General features: G+C 42.5%; 1 protein-coding gene across 1 annotated transcript in view; it reads right to left on the reverse strand.

Moving 5' to 3' along the window:
- Positions 1-17,177, reverse strand: part of PIK3C2A (phosphatidylinositol-4-phosphate 3-kinase catalytic subunit type 2 alpha) — an 852,450-nt gene that overhangs the window by 451,154 nt on the left and 384,119 nt on the right. Inside the window, 1 exon segment of the mRNA XM_069223730.1 lies at positions 6,527-6,638. Coding sequence (XP_069079831.1) covers positions 6,527-6,638 — 112 coding nt within the window.

Genomic DNA, 17,177 nt, shown 5'->3' on the forward strand with positions numbered 1-17,177 from the left:
GGACATGCCTGCCGTTGGGACAAGTTTGTGGCTTGGTGTTCAGACAAGGACGTTAACCGACTTCATGCCAAACTGCTTGATATGTTACTGTTTGTGTTATGGTTGGCCCAGCAAGGTTTTGCTCTGGGCACTGTTCAGGGATATTTGTCTGCCATATCGGCGTTTCTGCAGTTGCCGAACAAGCCCTCCGAACTTAATTTGCCTATTCCGACTGATTTCGACTATGGTTTGCAGTACATTTCTGCCTTTTCTCGTCATTATTCCCCAGTGCGACTTGAATTGCCCAACAGACCACAAAGCCTTCAAGGATGTCATCACAGCACACCACCGGCTCATCAGAGCAGCAAGAAAATTGCCCATTCAGGAGAGAATCAACACCAGCGCACACAATAGCAAGGAACTCTTCACCATAACCAAGGAATTCACAAAACCTGGCACGGACACCACCGACAACCCGCCCTCCCACAACCTCTGCGATAACCTCACCACCTTCTTCCACCATACGATACAGGACATCAACGAGGGATGAGCCAGGAAAGGCCCCCCCCACCCACCAACAGCACCAGCACCACCACGGACTTCAGCCACCAACCAATCATGAACCACTGGACCCTCCTCACCCTGGATGACACCATGAAGCTCATGATCACCATCCACTCTGGGGCACCCTTGGACCCATGCCCCCCTCACATCTTTGAATGAGTCAGCACCACCATTGCACTTTAACTATGCTGCACCATCAACTGTGCCATTGAGACCGCCATCTTCCCTGACACCTGGAAACACGTCTAGATAAACCAGCTACTGAAGAAGCCCTTTGCATGCCAAATGGATCTGAAAAACTACAGGCCAATCTCACTGCTCCCTTTTGCAGCCAAGTTAATTGAAAAAGCGATCAATACAGAGCTCACCAACTTAATCGAGACCAACCACATTCTCGACCCATGCCATTCTGGTTTCAGGAGCAGCCACAGCACCAAAACCACGCTCCTAGCAGCCACAGATGACATCCGCTCTCTACGGGATCGCAGAGTGACAGCAGCCCTCCACCTCACCGATCTCTCTGTAGCCTTTGACACATTCTCCCACACCACCTTGTGCACCAGACTACACAACGCCAGCATCCGCGGCAAAGCCCTGGAGTGGATCCGACCCTTCCTCATCGGCCAAACCCAGATAGTAAGACTCTCTTCCCCCCCCCCCCCCCCCCCTTCACCTCGATGCAGACAGAAAGCAAATGTGGAGTGCCCCAGGGATCATCCATGATCCCCACACTCTTCAACCTCTAAAGGACCCCTCTCGCCATGATCGTCAGACACCACGGGCTCAACTTTGTCTCGTACGTCGAAGACATACAGCACTTTCTCTCCCTCACCGACAAAACATCAGCAGCCAAAGAGAAATTTCACAACAGAATGAAGGCAGTCGCCGACTGGCTGAGAGACAGCAGCTTCAAGCTCAGCTCGAACAAGATGGAGATCTTCATCCAGGGCCCCATCACTACTGCATAGGATGACTCCTGGTGGCCTACCACCCTCGGACTGCCCTCTCTCCTACCGACCACGCACGCAACCTTTGTTTCATACTCGACTCATCACTTTCCATGACCCACCAAGTCACCACCATCTTATCCGCATGATTACAGACTCTCCGCCTACTCCAGAAGATCTTCAAGTGGATACCCATTGACGCAAGAAGGACAGTCACTCACGCACTTGTAAGTAGTAACCTCGACTACGGCAATGCACTATGCCAGAATCAACAAGAAACTCCAAAGTAGACATCAGAGAATACAGAACGCCACAGCCACATCTCTACCCACCTGAGAGACCTACACTGGCTCCCCATCAACAAACGCATCTCTTTCAAGATCCTGACACACGCATACAAGGGTCTTCACATCAGACTTGCCTACATCAACCACCGCCTCGCCTTCTACACACCTTCCAGGAAACTCTGTTCTGCTCAACTGGCACTCGCCACCATCCCCAGGATCAGGAAGAACATGGCCGGAGGAAGATCCTTCTCCTACCTCGCCGTGCAGGCCCAGAACAGGATGCCGCTCCACCTCAGCCAGTCGAAGGATGTAAAGACCTTGCTATTTGACTTTCGAGGGTATCCCAGCTAGCGCCTTGAAGTCACCCCCCCGATCCCTGGGTGATAAGCCGCTCCTTATAAATGCTGACTGATTGATTGAGTTTTCAGATCCAGTCTGATGCCTCCTGGGGGATACTTTAAGGTAAGGAATCTGAGACAAGATACAGTTTTTAATCAGAAAAGGCATCGCCAAAGCTAAGTAACTTGGTCTTCTTGTTGACATACTCTGCCTCTTGTGAAAGTAAAGAAATGCATAAATACAAGTGACTGAATTGAAGATCATGTAGCCTAAATGAGCTGTAGTATGTTGTTCTTTTAAATAAACTATGTGTAATATACAAATATGTAAATTAATTCCGAGTTAAATGTATATATTAGCTTTCAGTGCCGTGTGGGTGATGTGACAACAAAACCTATGTATGTATGAGGTTTGTGTAGGATGTAAACCTATTTAGATTGCTAAGAAGAATGGATCTCAATCATTCCCTTTTTTTTTATCCCTTTCACATTAAATTAATATGTCCTCTTTCTCTTAGACGGTGAGATCTAATGTCCTGTGCATTCCATTTTCTTAATCACAATAATCTAGGTATCTCACAATTAGTGGTGTGGAGTTTGGTGTATAAAATAGTAACCTGGACTGCACGCTCACACATGCATGTCTTACCTTCTGATAATTGCCAATGGAAAGTTTAAAAGAGATTATGTGTTTATCCCTTAACAAAATGTGAACACTGGAAGTTATGTCATACTTTGTATTAATTATACTGAAAAGGCTGCTACAAGGTAAATCTCAAACAACAGTGGGGTAATGATTAGAGGCATACAAAAATATTTCAGTAATATGCTTTACAGCTATTTGTACCATATGCTACTACCAAATCTAGTAGATTGGTCTCAGATGATTAACTGTGAAATTGCATTAGGGCTTGGAGAAATTAGGATGGTGAGATAAGAGACAGACCTAAAGATTAAAACCTCAATTACCAGAGAAAATACCATTCAAAAGTTTTGGAATGTGCCTTAACTTTAAAGCCAATAGGTCTGGGTCTATGTGTTAATAGATGCAAACAGGAATGCACAAGTGAGCATATTCACAATATTATCACAATGAAGTCAGACAGGGCTCAATGTGAGAAACTAAAGAAAACTATTTTGAAGACTATCCTGACTTCACTTTAGCTCTTTGTTGTTTCTATATCAAAAGAAAGCTGCCTGGCAAGGGAATCTTTATTACAGTTTTGTTTATGAGATTGAAAGAAATGTAGAATTATATTTAAGGCTTCATATCTCCCGAACTTTATTTCTAGGAGAAATGAAGAAGGAATAGAAAGATGGCCTTTGATGAACTGGGAAGAAATACAGGACTATAATTTATGTCTCTCTTGACATGCAACAAAAAGAAAATGAAAAGCCTGACCCCTTCAGCACTAATTAAAAGCCACCAGGAGCGTGCACAAAAGGGAAAAGAGGAAGGGACTGCAATGAGGTGCCAACAGAGGGACATGCTGGTATATCTAAAATAATCCCTCAAGCTTTGGAATGCAAGCACTTGACTGGAGGTGGATGGAAACACCCACAACCAGCCAACAGGATTAGGTGAGTGAGAAATACTCTGCTGAGCCAAAGACATGGCTGACAATGTCTCAGGCTAATGGCTTAAAGAGGCTGGTCCCAAAGAAAATGGTTGAAGGGAGCGGACCCAAAACACACTGTACGATGTAAGCAACTGATCTATTAGATATCTGTGATGTCACTACAGAACTAAAAACAACTGATTTCAAAGGGGCACAGTTTAAGGCAGACAAAAAAAAAAAAATACATTTCCAAAAGAAAAATAACTAAGGGACTTAAGAAAATTAAAGGACTGAGCAGGGCTATTAGGAAATGCCTCCTTGGCATGGTTACCCCCTAACTTTTTGCCTTTGCTGATGCTCAGCTATGATTTGAAAGTGTGCTGGGACCCTGCTAACCAGGCCTCAGCACCAGTGTTATTTACCTAAACTGTACCTTTGTCTCCACAACTGGCACAACCCTGGCACTCAGGCAAGTCCCTTGTAACTGGTACCAAGGGCCCTGATGCCAGGGAAAGTCTCTAAGGGCTGCAGCATGTATTATGCCACCCTGGGGACCCCTCACTCAGCACATGCACACTGCCTCACAGCTCGTGTGTGCTGGTGGGGAGAAAATGACTAAGTCGACATGGCACTCCCCTCAGGGTGCCATGCCAACCTCACACTGCCTGTGGCATAGGTAAGTGACCCCTCTAGCAGGCCTTACAGCCCTAAGGCAGGGTGCACTATACCACAGGTGTGAGGGCTTAGACATTGTAAGTGCAGGGTAGCCATAAGAGTATATGATCTGGGAGTTTGTCAAAAACACGAACTCCACAGTTCTATAATGGCTACACTGAATACTGGGAAGTTTGGTATCAAGCTTCTCAGCACAATAAATGCACACTGATGCCAGTGTGCCATTTATTGTAACATGCACCCAGAGGGCATCTTAGAGATGCCCCCTGAAAACCTACCCGATTTCTAGTGTAGGCTGACCAGTTTCTGCCAGCCTGCCACACACCAGACAAGTTGATGGCCACCTGGGGAGAGTGCCTTTGTCACTCTGTGGACAGGAACAAAGCCTGTACTGGGTGGAGGTGCTTCTCACCTCCCCCTGCAGGAACTGTAACACCAGGCGGTGAGCCTCAAAGGCTCACCCCTTTTGTTACAGCGCCCCAAGGCATCCCAGCTAGTGGAGATGCCCGCCCCTCCGGCCACTGCCCCCACTTTTGTCGGCAAGGCTGGAGGAGATAATGAGAAAAACAAGGAGTCACCACTTACCAGTCAGGACAGCCCCTAAGGTGACCTGAGCTGAGGTGACCCCTGCCTTGAGAATTCCTCCATCTTAGTTTTGGAGGATTCCCCAATAGGATTAGGGGATGTGCCCCCCCCTCCCCACAGGGAGGAGGCACAAAGAGGGTGTAGCCACCGTCAAGGACAGTAGCCATTGGCTACTGCCCTCCCAGACCTAAATACACCCCTAAATTCAGTAATTAGGGGCGCCCCAGATCCCAGGAAATCAGATTCCTGCAACCTGAAGAAACAAGAAGGACTGCTGACCTACAAGCCTGCAGAGAACGAGGAAGACGACAACTGCTTTGGCCCCAGCCCTACCAGCCTGTCTCCAACTTCGAAAACCTGCTCCAGCGATGCATCCAACAGGGAAGAGCGACCTCTGAAGCCTCAGAGGACTGCCCTGGAATAAAGGACCAAGAAACTCCCGTGAACAGCAGCCCTGTTCAAAACCAGCTACTTCTTTGCAACAAAGAAGCAACTTTCAAAGACTGCACATTTCCCGCCGGAAGCGTGAGACTTCACACTCTGCACCCGACGCCCCCGACTCGAGATCCAGAGAACAAACACCACAGGGAGGACTCCCCGGCGACTGCAAGCCCGTGAGTAACCAGAGACGACCCCCCTGATACCCCACAACGACGCCTGCAGAGAGAATCCAGAGGCTCCCCCTGACCGCGACTGCCTGTAACAAGGGACCCGACGCCTGGAACCAACACTGTACCCTCACAGCCCCCAGGACCTGAAGGAACCAAACTTTGACGCAGGAGTGACCCCCAGACGACCCTCTGCCTAGCCCAGGTGGTGGCTGCCCCAAAGAGCCCCCCGTGCCTGCCTGCACCGCTAGAGTGACCCCCGGGTCCCTCCATTGTTTCCTACCTAAAACCCGACGCCTGCTTGCACACTGCACCCGGCCACCCCTGTGCCGCTGAGAGTGTGTTTTGTGTACCTACATGTGTCCCCCCGTGCTCTACAAAACCCCCCCTGGTCTGCCCCCAATGATGCAGGTACTTACCTGCTGGCAGACTGGAACCGGAGCACCCCCTGTTCTCCATAGGCGCCTATGTATTTTGGGCACCTCTTTGACCTCTGCACCTGACCAGCCCTGAGCATTAGAATTATCTACGTTTGCCACTATCTTACCCTTGGACTCTGTGCACACTATTTCTTACTTTGAAATAGTATATACAGAGCCAACTTCCTACAAGGGCAAGAGCTAAAATGTTCCACAATGGAATGAAAATAAATTGAAATATCCATCCTAAGCATGCCCTAATTTCAAGAAACAAACATTTTAGTGGAGTTGCATAAAAGACATACAAAAATGTATTGTGATAAATGAGCTATAAAGGCTTGAGATGCTAAACTTGGCACCAAGAATCCAAATTCAAGCTGCAATTTGTGCAGTCACACGGCAACAGAACACCACTAAACCTTCCAAAAAGGCAATCAGGTTGGTGTAGCACTGAATATCAAATCACTTCAAATTACTAGAAAGCAAATACAATGCAACAAAGAATGACTTGGTTAAGAGACAAAAATTAGCATAAAACAATGAAACTAATATCAGGAGATGATACCTGGAGAACAATTCTTTCCATTGGACTTCCTTTCTTGGCTCCTGCCCCCAGAGTAGAGCTTACACTTGATGAGGTCCAAAGGTTTAAAAGTTTTGTTCCACATGTTAATAAACTGTACATAACACAAAAAAGTGAAAAGATAGCAACATAGTAAAAACATTTATGATTTTAATTACTCAGTAAGCTTCTACTTTTTTGTCTGGAAATATATGTTACTTTTGACAGTACATTCTACAATATACATTTCGCCTGTCGGGTGATTATTAGACACAGTAACTTGCTACAAGCATGCCCTTGAATCCGTGCATACCAACATTGGTTTACTTCTTCACATTTAATGTAATACAAATGAAGCTTTTACCGTTAGATCACAATTGTGAAGTACTCAACTATGACCCTAGCAAAAATACAATAGGTCATAACAAAATAAAATGGCAGGCACATATGTGCCCCATACTAAACCTTTAGCGGAAGACACAGAAGTTGTCTTCCTAGTAACTTTGGTTAATAAGCACATTCACAAAATAGACTCTTGGGGAACTCGATCTAGGGGAAGTAAACCGGTAATTTCATTGCCACATCCCTATTACTGTTTACTGGCACGAAATGGAAAGGGCTGTCCTACAGGAGGTAGCAGAATCAAACTCAAGGTCGGAAGAGACTAGTAAGGCTTAGACCAGTCGCTAACAGATCCTCAAGCCACGGGGAGTCTTCCGAAATCACCCAGTGCTCAAAAACCCAACAGCAGCGAGAAATACTTTTCCCTCCAAGTTAACCTCCCACCATGCTGGCGCAAGTGGTTCTCTATTTCGTAAAAGAAGATACATTTTTCTCTCATTAAATGTTTTCAGGCTACAGTGTCTTATGACTCAGAGTTACAGTTGCTTCTCCACTTTACATTTACTTTAAACATTGGAACATTCTAAAAATTGGTATTAGTCTTTTTTTTTTTTGTCTGGCTTGTTAAGATTTTTATACATATTCTTAGATTTCAAATATTTACCTATTATTTGAATGGATTTGAAAGCATGGATGTATTTATGCTGTGATAGTATCAATCACATGGGTTTAATGTGCTAGGGCATAACTCAGCTCATACAGAGCGCCTTTAGAAGCAAACAAGTGAAGGGGTCTATGTGAAACGTCAACATTACTACTGATAGTTTCCATCATTGATCAACTGATAAATAAGCACATTTAACGCAAAGACTTAAGCCACAAGTATACAAATTAAAAACTGGAGCGGCATGTATGCATTTTGGTGAACATTTGATCTGAATGGAATTTAACATGGCACACAAACACCACATAACTGTGCACAGATATTAAGATACGGTTTAAGTAAAATTGAAATCAAACTATTTGAAAAGACAAATTAGGTTCCTTGTTATCAGAAGTTACCTCGACCGAAGTTAATGAGCACCTCAGAAAGTACAGGAAAGCACAATGAAGCTTAATGTGGGTTTAATATTAACATGGGGTGCATTTTCACTACGGTTTATTTTTTCAGAAAATTGATAGTGGGCCTCAGCAACAACGATTGTGCCAATTGGTGATTTGGAGGCGGGGTATTATGGGGGAGGGGGGCCATAAAGGTGGTGACAAACCTGATCCACATCCAAATGAAAACAGTGAACTTGACTGGGTCTCCTCCAGCTTATCAAAAGTTTAACAAAGCAGAACAAACACCTTTTTTTTTTTATTCAGACCATTGACATTAAATATGATGATATGATCATTCCAACACTGCTCTGGACACTTAATTTGTCTGCACCTCGTGAATCAGGCAAATACACACCAAAGACGTCAATGAAACAGAATGTTTACAAAGCAAACGAAAAGCAATCCTCGCACCATAAGGAGGTTACATAATACAAGAATGGCTAGTTCTCAGCCAGCAAGTTGCTAAAAAAACAAACAAAAAACAAACAGGGACTCAAATCTTGCAACATATGGCCGAACTACAAACTTTTACATACTGATAGACAATGCTTTCTTCCCTCAAATGACAGTGACATAAATTCCAGTTCGCGAGGTGAAGAAGAGGTCACCATAAAGCTTTTTTGAAACATAAACAAGCATTGGCAAATCCAATAGGTCTCACTCTTGGGAGAGCTATTGGCTTTGTCAATTTATTTTAGGCATTTTGTCATGCAGCACAGCTGAAAGTTAGAAAAGAAAAAAAAATCACTGACGCAGTCAGCACTGACTGCAATAGGCAGTGAAAAATGTTCTCTACCTTCACAAAAACATTTTTTGCTTATCTTACGTCTGACCTGAAGTTTCCCATTTTGGCCCCACATATTAACAGTCAAAAAAACATGCAGAGTTTGGAGCGCTGTACCATTGGTATCTTTGCAGCATCTTGACACCTGTTGGCGTGACTTTTAGATGATTTTTTTGGCAGGGCAGGAGGGGCAAGCGACGAATTGGGGATGGATGGGGCAAGCAACAACAGGGGAGGGACAGGCCAAACCACAATGTGAAATGAGCAGGGAGGAAGGCAGTGCAAGTAAAAAGGGAAACAAAATATCTCTGAAAGCGGGAAGTAGTGGAAGGACTCTCAGAAAGGGAAGCAGCTACCTGGGCAATGCTCCAAGGTAAGGACAAACACACGAAGATGAAGTGAAGTTGACACTTGCTGACCAAAGAGAAGCAAGGAAATGAGTGACAATAAAGCCCACCAATGGTAAGCAATGGGCAGGTTTTAAGCCCTATTAGTAAACAAACTGTTTTGCAAGCGATAGTGCATGCATGGTCTTAGGTGAGACCTAAAGTAAAGGGACTGATTTCTTGAACTTACACTGCTAATCAAGACTTTAACCCACACTCCAAGCATCCCTGCATGGTAAAATGAAAGAGCGATCTACAACAACCAAACCCGGACAAACAGTGTGACCGTCTCTGGAAGGAGATTCCGAAAATGCATAGGAATACTTCCCATAGAGAACCAGCCTTAAAAGTCATGATCCAATGGTATCCGACACCTGTCAGACTTTCCTGCCTGTTCTCTACCACCTCCATGGCATGCTGGCACGGCCCACAAAGCTATGGGCACATTCCTCCATAATTGATTGTCTTGCAACCCAAACAGATCGGAAGGAAATCTTTGGGCATTTCAAAGGCCAACTGGGCTGTCTCCTCCCAGCTCACCTCGCCACTCTGTTGGGATACCACCGACCACCCTTAGTGCCCGGAGCAGAGAAACAATTCACATAGCTTTTCCTGCCTGAAAGAATTTGGTGACCCTCCCTCCCCAATACCGTTCTGGTTTCAGAGGCTGTGACAGACCCTAGACATGGAACATATGACCCATATGCTCTCCCTTTCCAATAAGAGATTCATCCACCCAGCAGATACAATACAAACTGAGCCACTTTCAAGTCAGCTCACAACAAATACCACCAATGACTAAGGAACTCATCACCATTGTCAGAGAGTTCTCCTGCTGAACAGCCACCAAGAAACACGAACCCTCCCTCACAGGAACTCAACGACATTCTAGCAAATCACTCCCACAACAAGATGAACAAGTTACTTATCTTTGGTAATGCATAAACTGGTAGACGCAGGATCTAACAGCAGATTCCCTACTTTAGACTCTCCCAAGGTGCCAGACTGGATCCAGAAACATTTTTTTCATAGTACGTCTGAGAGTCGGTAGAGGGAGTTGAGCGACTCCGTGTCAATGTCGTCCACCGAATGTGACGTCTGCGGTGTCCATATAACTCGATGATGATTTATTCTGTGCTATTTTTCGCGCTGAAAACGTGGAGCCACACATAAAAAATGCCTATCGAAACAGTGTGGTTTTGAACAAAGGACACCCTTTTGACAATTAATCACAGAATTCTGAATTCTAGATAATGGTTTCCAAAATTAAATCTTCTGAGACAAAAGAGGAACTCGGTTCGCAGAGCAGGGAAAATGGGAGGGTCATTAAGAAATCTGCAGCTGGATCCTGTCTCTACCTGATAATGCATTGCCAAGTAACTTGTTCATCTGATAGACAGATTTAGCCGCAGATTCCCTACTTTAGAATCAGATACCAAAGTATAATAACCCAGAGGAGGGACTCCGAACTGGGATTCTAGAAAAGTCTTTAAGTATTGTAAAAACCAGTCCAGCACCAGAGAAAAAGACCTGATAAGAATAATAATGAGGAAGAATAAGAAAATATTCTACGACATCCCAACCTATGGAAAGAACCACAGGTGACTAACACTATAAAACATGAGAGCAAGAAATAAGCATACCCATGATAGCATGTCAATTGGGTGTCAAACAGTTTAACCACATTGCAAGTCTTTTATCCAGAAGAAAATGGATTTAGTACTGGAGAATAGACTATGCACTCATAATAATGATATGAAGGATCACATACTCTTTAGTAAAAAGAATTGTGTAAAAGACCATCATTATAAAAAGTTATAATAACCTGAGGCACATGGGAAAACCATCATCCAAGATTGATAACAATTAAAATTATAGTCTAAAAAATAAATTAGGTCTAGAGTAAAGCAAAAAGACCGCCATGCAATTGAATGTAGGTGACTCTTAACATATTTTACAACTAAAGACTCCTTAGGAAAACCACTGGTAAGGAGTCAAACAATCAAAAACTTGGAATAGAGAAAATCCACGTCAATATGAGCAATCAGTGTAAAAGACGAACAAAGAGAATCTAAATTTAAGTTACTTGCTCCCTTAATGAGAAGCGAGTCCATGCACGAACATCTTGTAAATACTGCAGAATGACCAAAGCGATGTCATCATAAGAGACGAAGAAAGTGTTGTTAAGAAAGGCTACCCATGATCACAATACTAGTACCAAATGAACTACTGAAGAAAAATCCATATACTCCGATATGTAGACTGAAACTGCATGTTCGACCAGCATATTCTGCCAGAAAGCAGACCCTTAAAAGAAGGATTTAAGAGCTGCTGTTGACTCCCAGGATGGGAAACGAACCCTTGCGCTTCATGGTGTCTGAACCAATATAGGTAAGAATCACTACCACTGAGCTACATCTCCTAGCTCTTATTATGTAAAGGTAGAATCCAACCAGACCTACATCATAAGACAACCATAAATAATGTATTTTGTGTAGAGAAAAAATACACTTGCCCTCAATGAATACAACAATAATAATCAGTTGGTAAATACACTCCCCCCTCCAAGGAATAGAAGGAAATATAATAAAAACAACCTAAAAAGGTTTACAGAATACAACTTTTCACTAAAATTGGATTGAAAAAACGAACTTCTATGTACCACCATTCATACAATTATTCATAGATAATTATACACACACACACACACTGAAAAAAACAAAGGTTACAGGGATGTTAAAGTTAGGTTCTGAATGTACTCGTACAAAACCACAGTCAGTCAGCAGTTACAGTTCTTTCAAGTAACTATAACTCGTGCACTAAGGTAACTATAATTTGCGCCCTTGTCATGCACTGCTAATTACCCGTTATTACAGCAGTTATGAGAACTTCTATAGCATCCTCAGAAGTATACATGAAATATTCGCAGTCAAATTTTTGAAGAAAAACATGTGCATGGCGGGGGCGTGAGTTATAGTTACCTTAGGACGCGAAAAGTACTGAACAGATTTAAACCGAAGAAGCGAAAGCGTAATCTGTGTACTGAAAGTCAGCTTTCTGCCAAACTTGGAGTAATTCGCCCAGTGTTCGGGCTGTAGTCATGTCTAAAGGTCCTATGGAAATTAACATGGGAAACAACTTTTTTGCCCCTCCCCCATTTTTCTCTGGCCCCGCGTGACTGATCACCCTGAAACTTTCAGTGCGCAACAAGAATCACAAACACACACACACACACACACACACAGTTACTTGCATGCTACTGGGTTCTAATGGATACTGAGCAAATTACACTAGGTCATAAAGTTCCCCTAAAACTCACTCCATAGGACATGCGCAAGAGGCTAGTATCATTAGTTGGACATGGTACATACAAGATAGGGCCAGAGTGGGGCCAGCAGGGACAGCAGCTCTACATGAACAGGTGTCAAAGGCCCCTGTGCAGGATGAGGAGAGGGTGCAGGAGGTACCACAAATAAAAGTCACCAGTGAGATGGGGTGAGCCATTTGAATCCTTGTCCCTTGAGGGTAGGAAGCATGTATGGTTTACCGATGAATCAGCCAAGTATGTGGGGACCAAAAGACATTGGAAAGTAGTGTCATACAACCCGATCATCAAGAATGGTTGACCACTATGGGAGAAGGGGAGAGTAGTCAATATGCAGAATTGTAAGTTGTGTATCAAGCACTAAAACAAGAATTGCCTGGAACTTGTCACATTTATATCGATTCATGGTCCACAGCCAATAAGTTAGCCACCTGGCTTCCCACATGGCATGCACATAACTGGCAAATACATTCAAAAGAGGTGTGGGGCAAAAAGGTGTGGAAGGAAATTTGGGAAATGCTAGAGCAAAGTACTGTCACTGTGTATCATGTAAATTCCCACTGTTCCACTGATTCACTAGAACATGGTTCAATTCCCTTGCAGATGACGAAGCCTAAATCTCAGAGGCAGAGGTGGTGACACAGAATTCTGAATTGGTGGGGATGGCTAAATGGGCGCACCAAAAATGTGGACACCTGGGAGACAAAGGCACTTACAGGTGGGCAAAGATTAGAGGGATGCACATTCCCCAAGACTTGATAAAAACTGATCATGCAACGTCCCATTTGTCAACACACACAACAGAGATCTGTCCCACAAACTGTCAGAGGTCAGTTGGGGAGAGGGAAGTTACTGGGGCAGATATGGCAAAATGATTACATTGGGCCACTACTGACCAGTTGCGGGAGACAATACGCTTGCACAGGAGTGGACACTTAATCTGGTTACCCGATTGCAGTCCCTTGTAAACGTGCCACTCAGTATAATACAATCAAAACTCTGGACTTGTTAATGTCATATTATGGAGTACCACTCCAGGTACAGAGTGCCAATGGGTCACATTTTAAAGGAAAATTGGTACAAGATTACTGTTTAAAACACAACATTGAGTGGATATATCACATTCCTTACTATCCACAAGCTGCAGGACTAATTGGTGGAATGAATGCCTTGCTCAAAGCCCAATTACTAAAACTTTCAGATGGACCATTGAAAAACTGGAGAGAGCATCTAAATGAAGGCCTCCAAATTCTGAATAATAGACCATTGACAAATGCAGAGACTCGGCTAATGCGGATGTTAACCATGGCATTACAGATACAACCTCATGTAGCGACCAAAACCTTCATATATTGGGAGATAAAACCAGGAGCCTTAGCTTCTTACCAAGCCACGCCAAAATCTGCAGGTCTTCAGTTACATGCATTAAAAGCATACACACTGAAACCAAGAGACATGGCACTCTGTGATACAGGTGTTGGAATACAGATTCCCCTGAGCATTTCAGATTGATTGCTCCCAGGTCTGGGTTGGCACTCAGAGGTATTCAGGTCTTGGGGGGAGTGATCGATGCAGACTACCAAGGAGAATGTAAGTTTATCCTACTGAATAGTGGAGACACTGATTTGATGGTATAATCAGGAGATAGAATTGCCCAGATGGTGCTTATCCCAGTGTATGGAGGAATAGTTAAAAAGGGTACTGCCCCAGCCCTTCTTACAGTGCGTGGGGAGGGAGGTTTTGGCTCAACTGAGAAAAACCCTGGTGCTAAAGTGTGAGTAGAATCCCCAAATCTTCCTACTGAACAAGCAGAAATCACTGCCAAGGGGAAGGACAACATATTGTTAGTTATGAAGCTTGGGAAAGAGAAGTGGTAACATGTGCCAGCTGACAAATGTTATTTGCGAGAATAATCATACGTGTGTCTTTTACAGATCATACTACAAGGTGTATGTGTGCTGGCTATACTGCGTGGTCTCCTTTCAGGTGTGTGCACGTAGGGTCAAAAGGGAACGAAAGCCCCCAACTCCGAAATGATTGATCGAGCACACAGATCGACACCTTCACTGCATTTGACCGAAAAGTTCTTGATACATTTGGCGAGAGTCGTACTCATCAGGTCGGACTTTTGCATGGCCTCCCTAAAAAGTACAGTGGACGTCATATTCACATGTCTGGTTGCAATTCCCACATCAGAAAAAGTTCTAACTGAAATATTCAATGCCACTAACCAAGACAGAGATGTCCAAAAACACAATGTGATATCCCATTTTAGCCTCTACGAATATTGTAGGTTTTGCCAAGAAACAACTAACGAAAAGTGGGAAAACATTACTCAAATAATTGTGTATAATATCACAACCGACGACGTCTGTTACAGCATGTCTTGCAATTCTTATGACATTGGAAAATGTGCTCAACTGCGCCTTGTGGCAAAAACGGGGTGTCCTGAAGAGATACCGTGGGAACACCAAACTTTGTTATCACCGAACTAATAAACATTGCAAGAACATGACCAATAACATCTCTTGCCTTCACATTGTGACTGCCGCTAGTAACATCAAACACGCCAAACTGATAGTGGGATGGTTGGTTTCTTGTGCAAATATCACTTTTACATACATTTCTGCTCATATAACTGGTGGACCGTGTTTACTCTACACGATTAGGACTCATGATGTTTCCATTTCACTCTGTACAGACTCACTATCCTAGGGATGCAGTTCAATTAGGGTAGGACTGTGGCTCTGACATTCAAATATTATCCAAATCAGAGTATATAAGAAGCTTGTGTCTTTCTATTGTAGGTGTACCGGGCTACCCATTTATAATACTCATATTAATAATAAGTTAGCATGTTAAATGGTTAAGAATATTAATCATATGTTCATTCCTTTAGCTGAATTATTGCTAGATATACAAGGTACTAGAAAAGCTGCATTGCAAAACAGAGCCGCTATTGGCTATTTACTGTTAAAGAACGATCTTGGTTGCTCAGAATTTGAATATATATATATATATATATATATATATATATATATATATATATATTCAAAACAAAGCAGGCCAAGAGAAAAAACGACGCGCACTCAGCTGGTGCGAGCCAAAGAGGGTGGCTGAACCCTCAATAAATTTTGTAAGCAAGAGATAAATGCCATGCACTCCGTTCAGCTCCTCAAAAAATAAATCAAGTTTATTCGATGCAGAAAGAGAAAACCAACGCGTTTCGACTTTACAGTCTTCTTCCTGGTTTTACAGTCCTTTCTCCATTCTTACTATTTATAGTGCTTTATTCCCAAAGTCATTACAATGCATTATGGTCCGAGTAGTTTTTCCTGTGTATACTCTCATATAATTAACCTAAAAAGGAATTTTTCAGTAGTTAGCAATTGCATTGGGATTAAAAAGAAAATATCTGAGCAAAATACTATGGAGAAGGGAATCAATAATCACTTAAATAAATTAATAATTATCCCAAAATATCATTTTGAAAGGTAGGCAAAAACGAATCAACTTCTTATGTACATGATTAATTTAAAAATACTTATGAGGATTAGCCACAATAATTGAAAATTGACATGAAATTGAAGATAAAACATCGAATTACCTGCAATACAAAATTTACAGTCTACGTCATTGAGTGTCATTGTGGTTTAAAATACATAGGTAGTACAATTTGCATGCTTAAGAAAAGAATTTTAGAACATATCAGAGAAGTTCTGCATAAGGATTTAACATATGCTATTGCTAAACATTTTCAGCAACATGAAGTGAACAGTTGGAAACAGTTACGGTATTATGGAATTGACCATATTCCTGAACATGAGAGGGGTGGAGATAGAGTAAAGAAACTCAGACAACTTGAATCTAAATATATTATCTTAATGAGGACAAAGAGCCCATTGGGATTGAATAATGATGAGGAACTTTTTGTTCATCTTTAAATTTTGGAATATTGGTATTTATAATGTTAATGATGTCCTTATGAAACTAGAATACTTTAATTTAAGTTAAATGTTAAAATGTGAATTCAAAACATTTTTTGTATACAATTATTGTGGCTAATCCTCATAAGTATTTTTAAATTAATCATGTACATAAGAAGTTGATTACTTTTTGCCTACCTTTCAAAATGATATAATGGAATAATTATTAATTTATTTAAGTGATTATTGATTCCCTTCTCCATAGTATTTTGCTCAGATATTTTCTTTTTAATCCCAATGCAATTGCTAACTACTGAAAAATTCCTTTTTAGGTTAATTATATGAGAGTATACACGGAAAAACGACTCGAACCATAATGCATTGTAATGACTTTGGGAATAAAGCACTATAAATAGTGAGAATGGAGAAAGGACTGTAAAACCAGGAAGAAGACTGTAAAGTCAAAACGAGTTGGTTTTCTCTTTCTGCATCGAATAAACTTGATTTATTTTTTGAGGAGCTGAACGGAGTGCGTGGCATTTATCTCTTGCTTACAAAAATATATATATATATATATATATATATATATATATATATATATATATATATATAGAAAATGTCACTTACCCAGTGTACATCTGTTCGTGGCATTAGTCGCTGCAGATTCACATGCTGTGCACATCCCACCATCTGGTGTTGGGCTCGGAGTGTTACAAGTTTTTCTTCGAAGAAGTCTTTTCGAGTCACGAGACCGAGGGACTCCTCCCATTTCGGCTCCATTGCGCAT

The sequence above is a fragment of the Pleurodeles waltl genome, chromosome 3_1 (assembly GCF_031143425.1).
Source record: "Pleurodeles waltl isolate 20211129_DDA chromosome 3_1, aPleWal1.hap1.20221129, whole genome shotgun sequence".
Taxonomy (NCBI): domain Eukaryota; kingdom Metazoa; phylum Chordata; class Amphibia; order Caudata; family Salamandridae; genus Pleurodeles; species Pleurodeles waltl.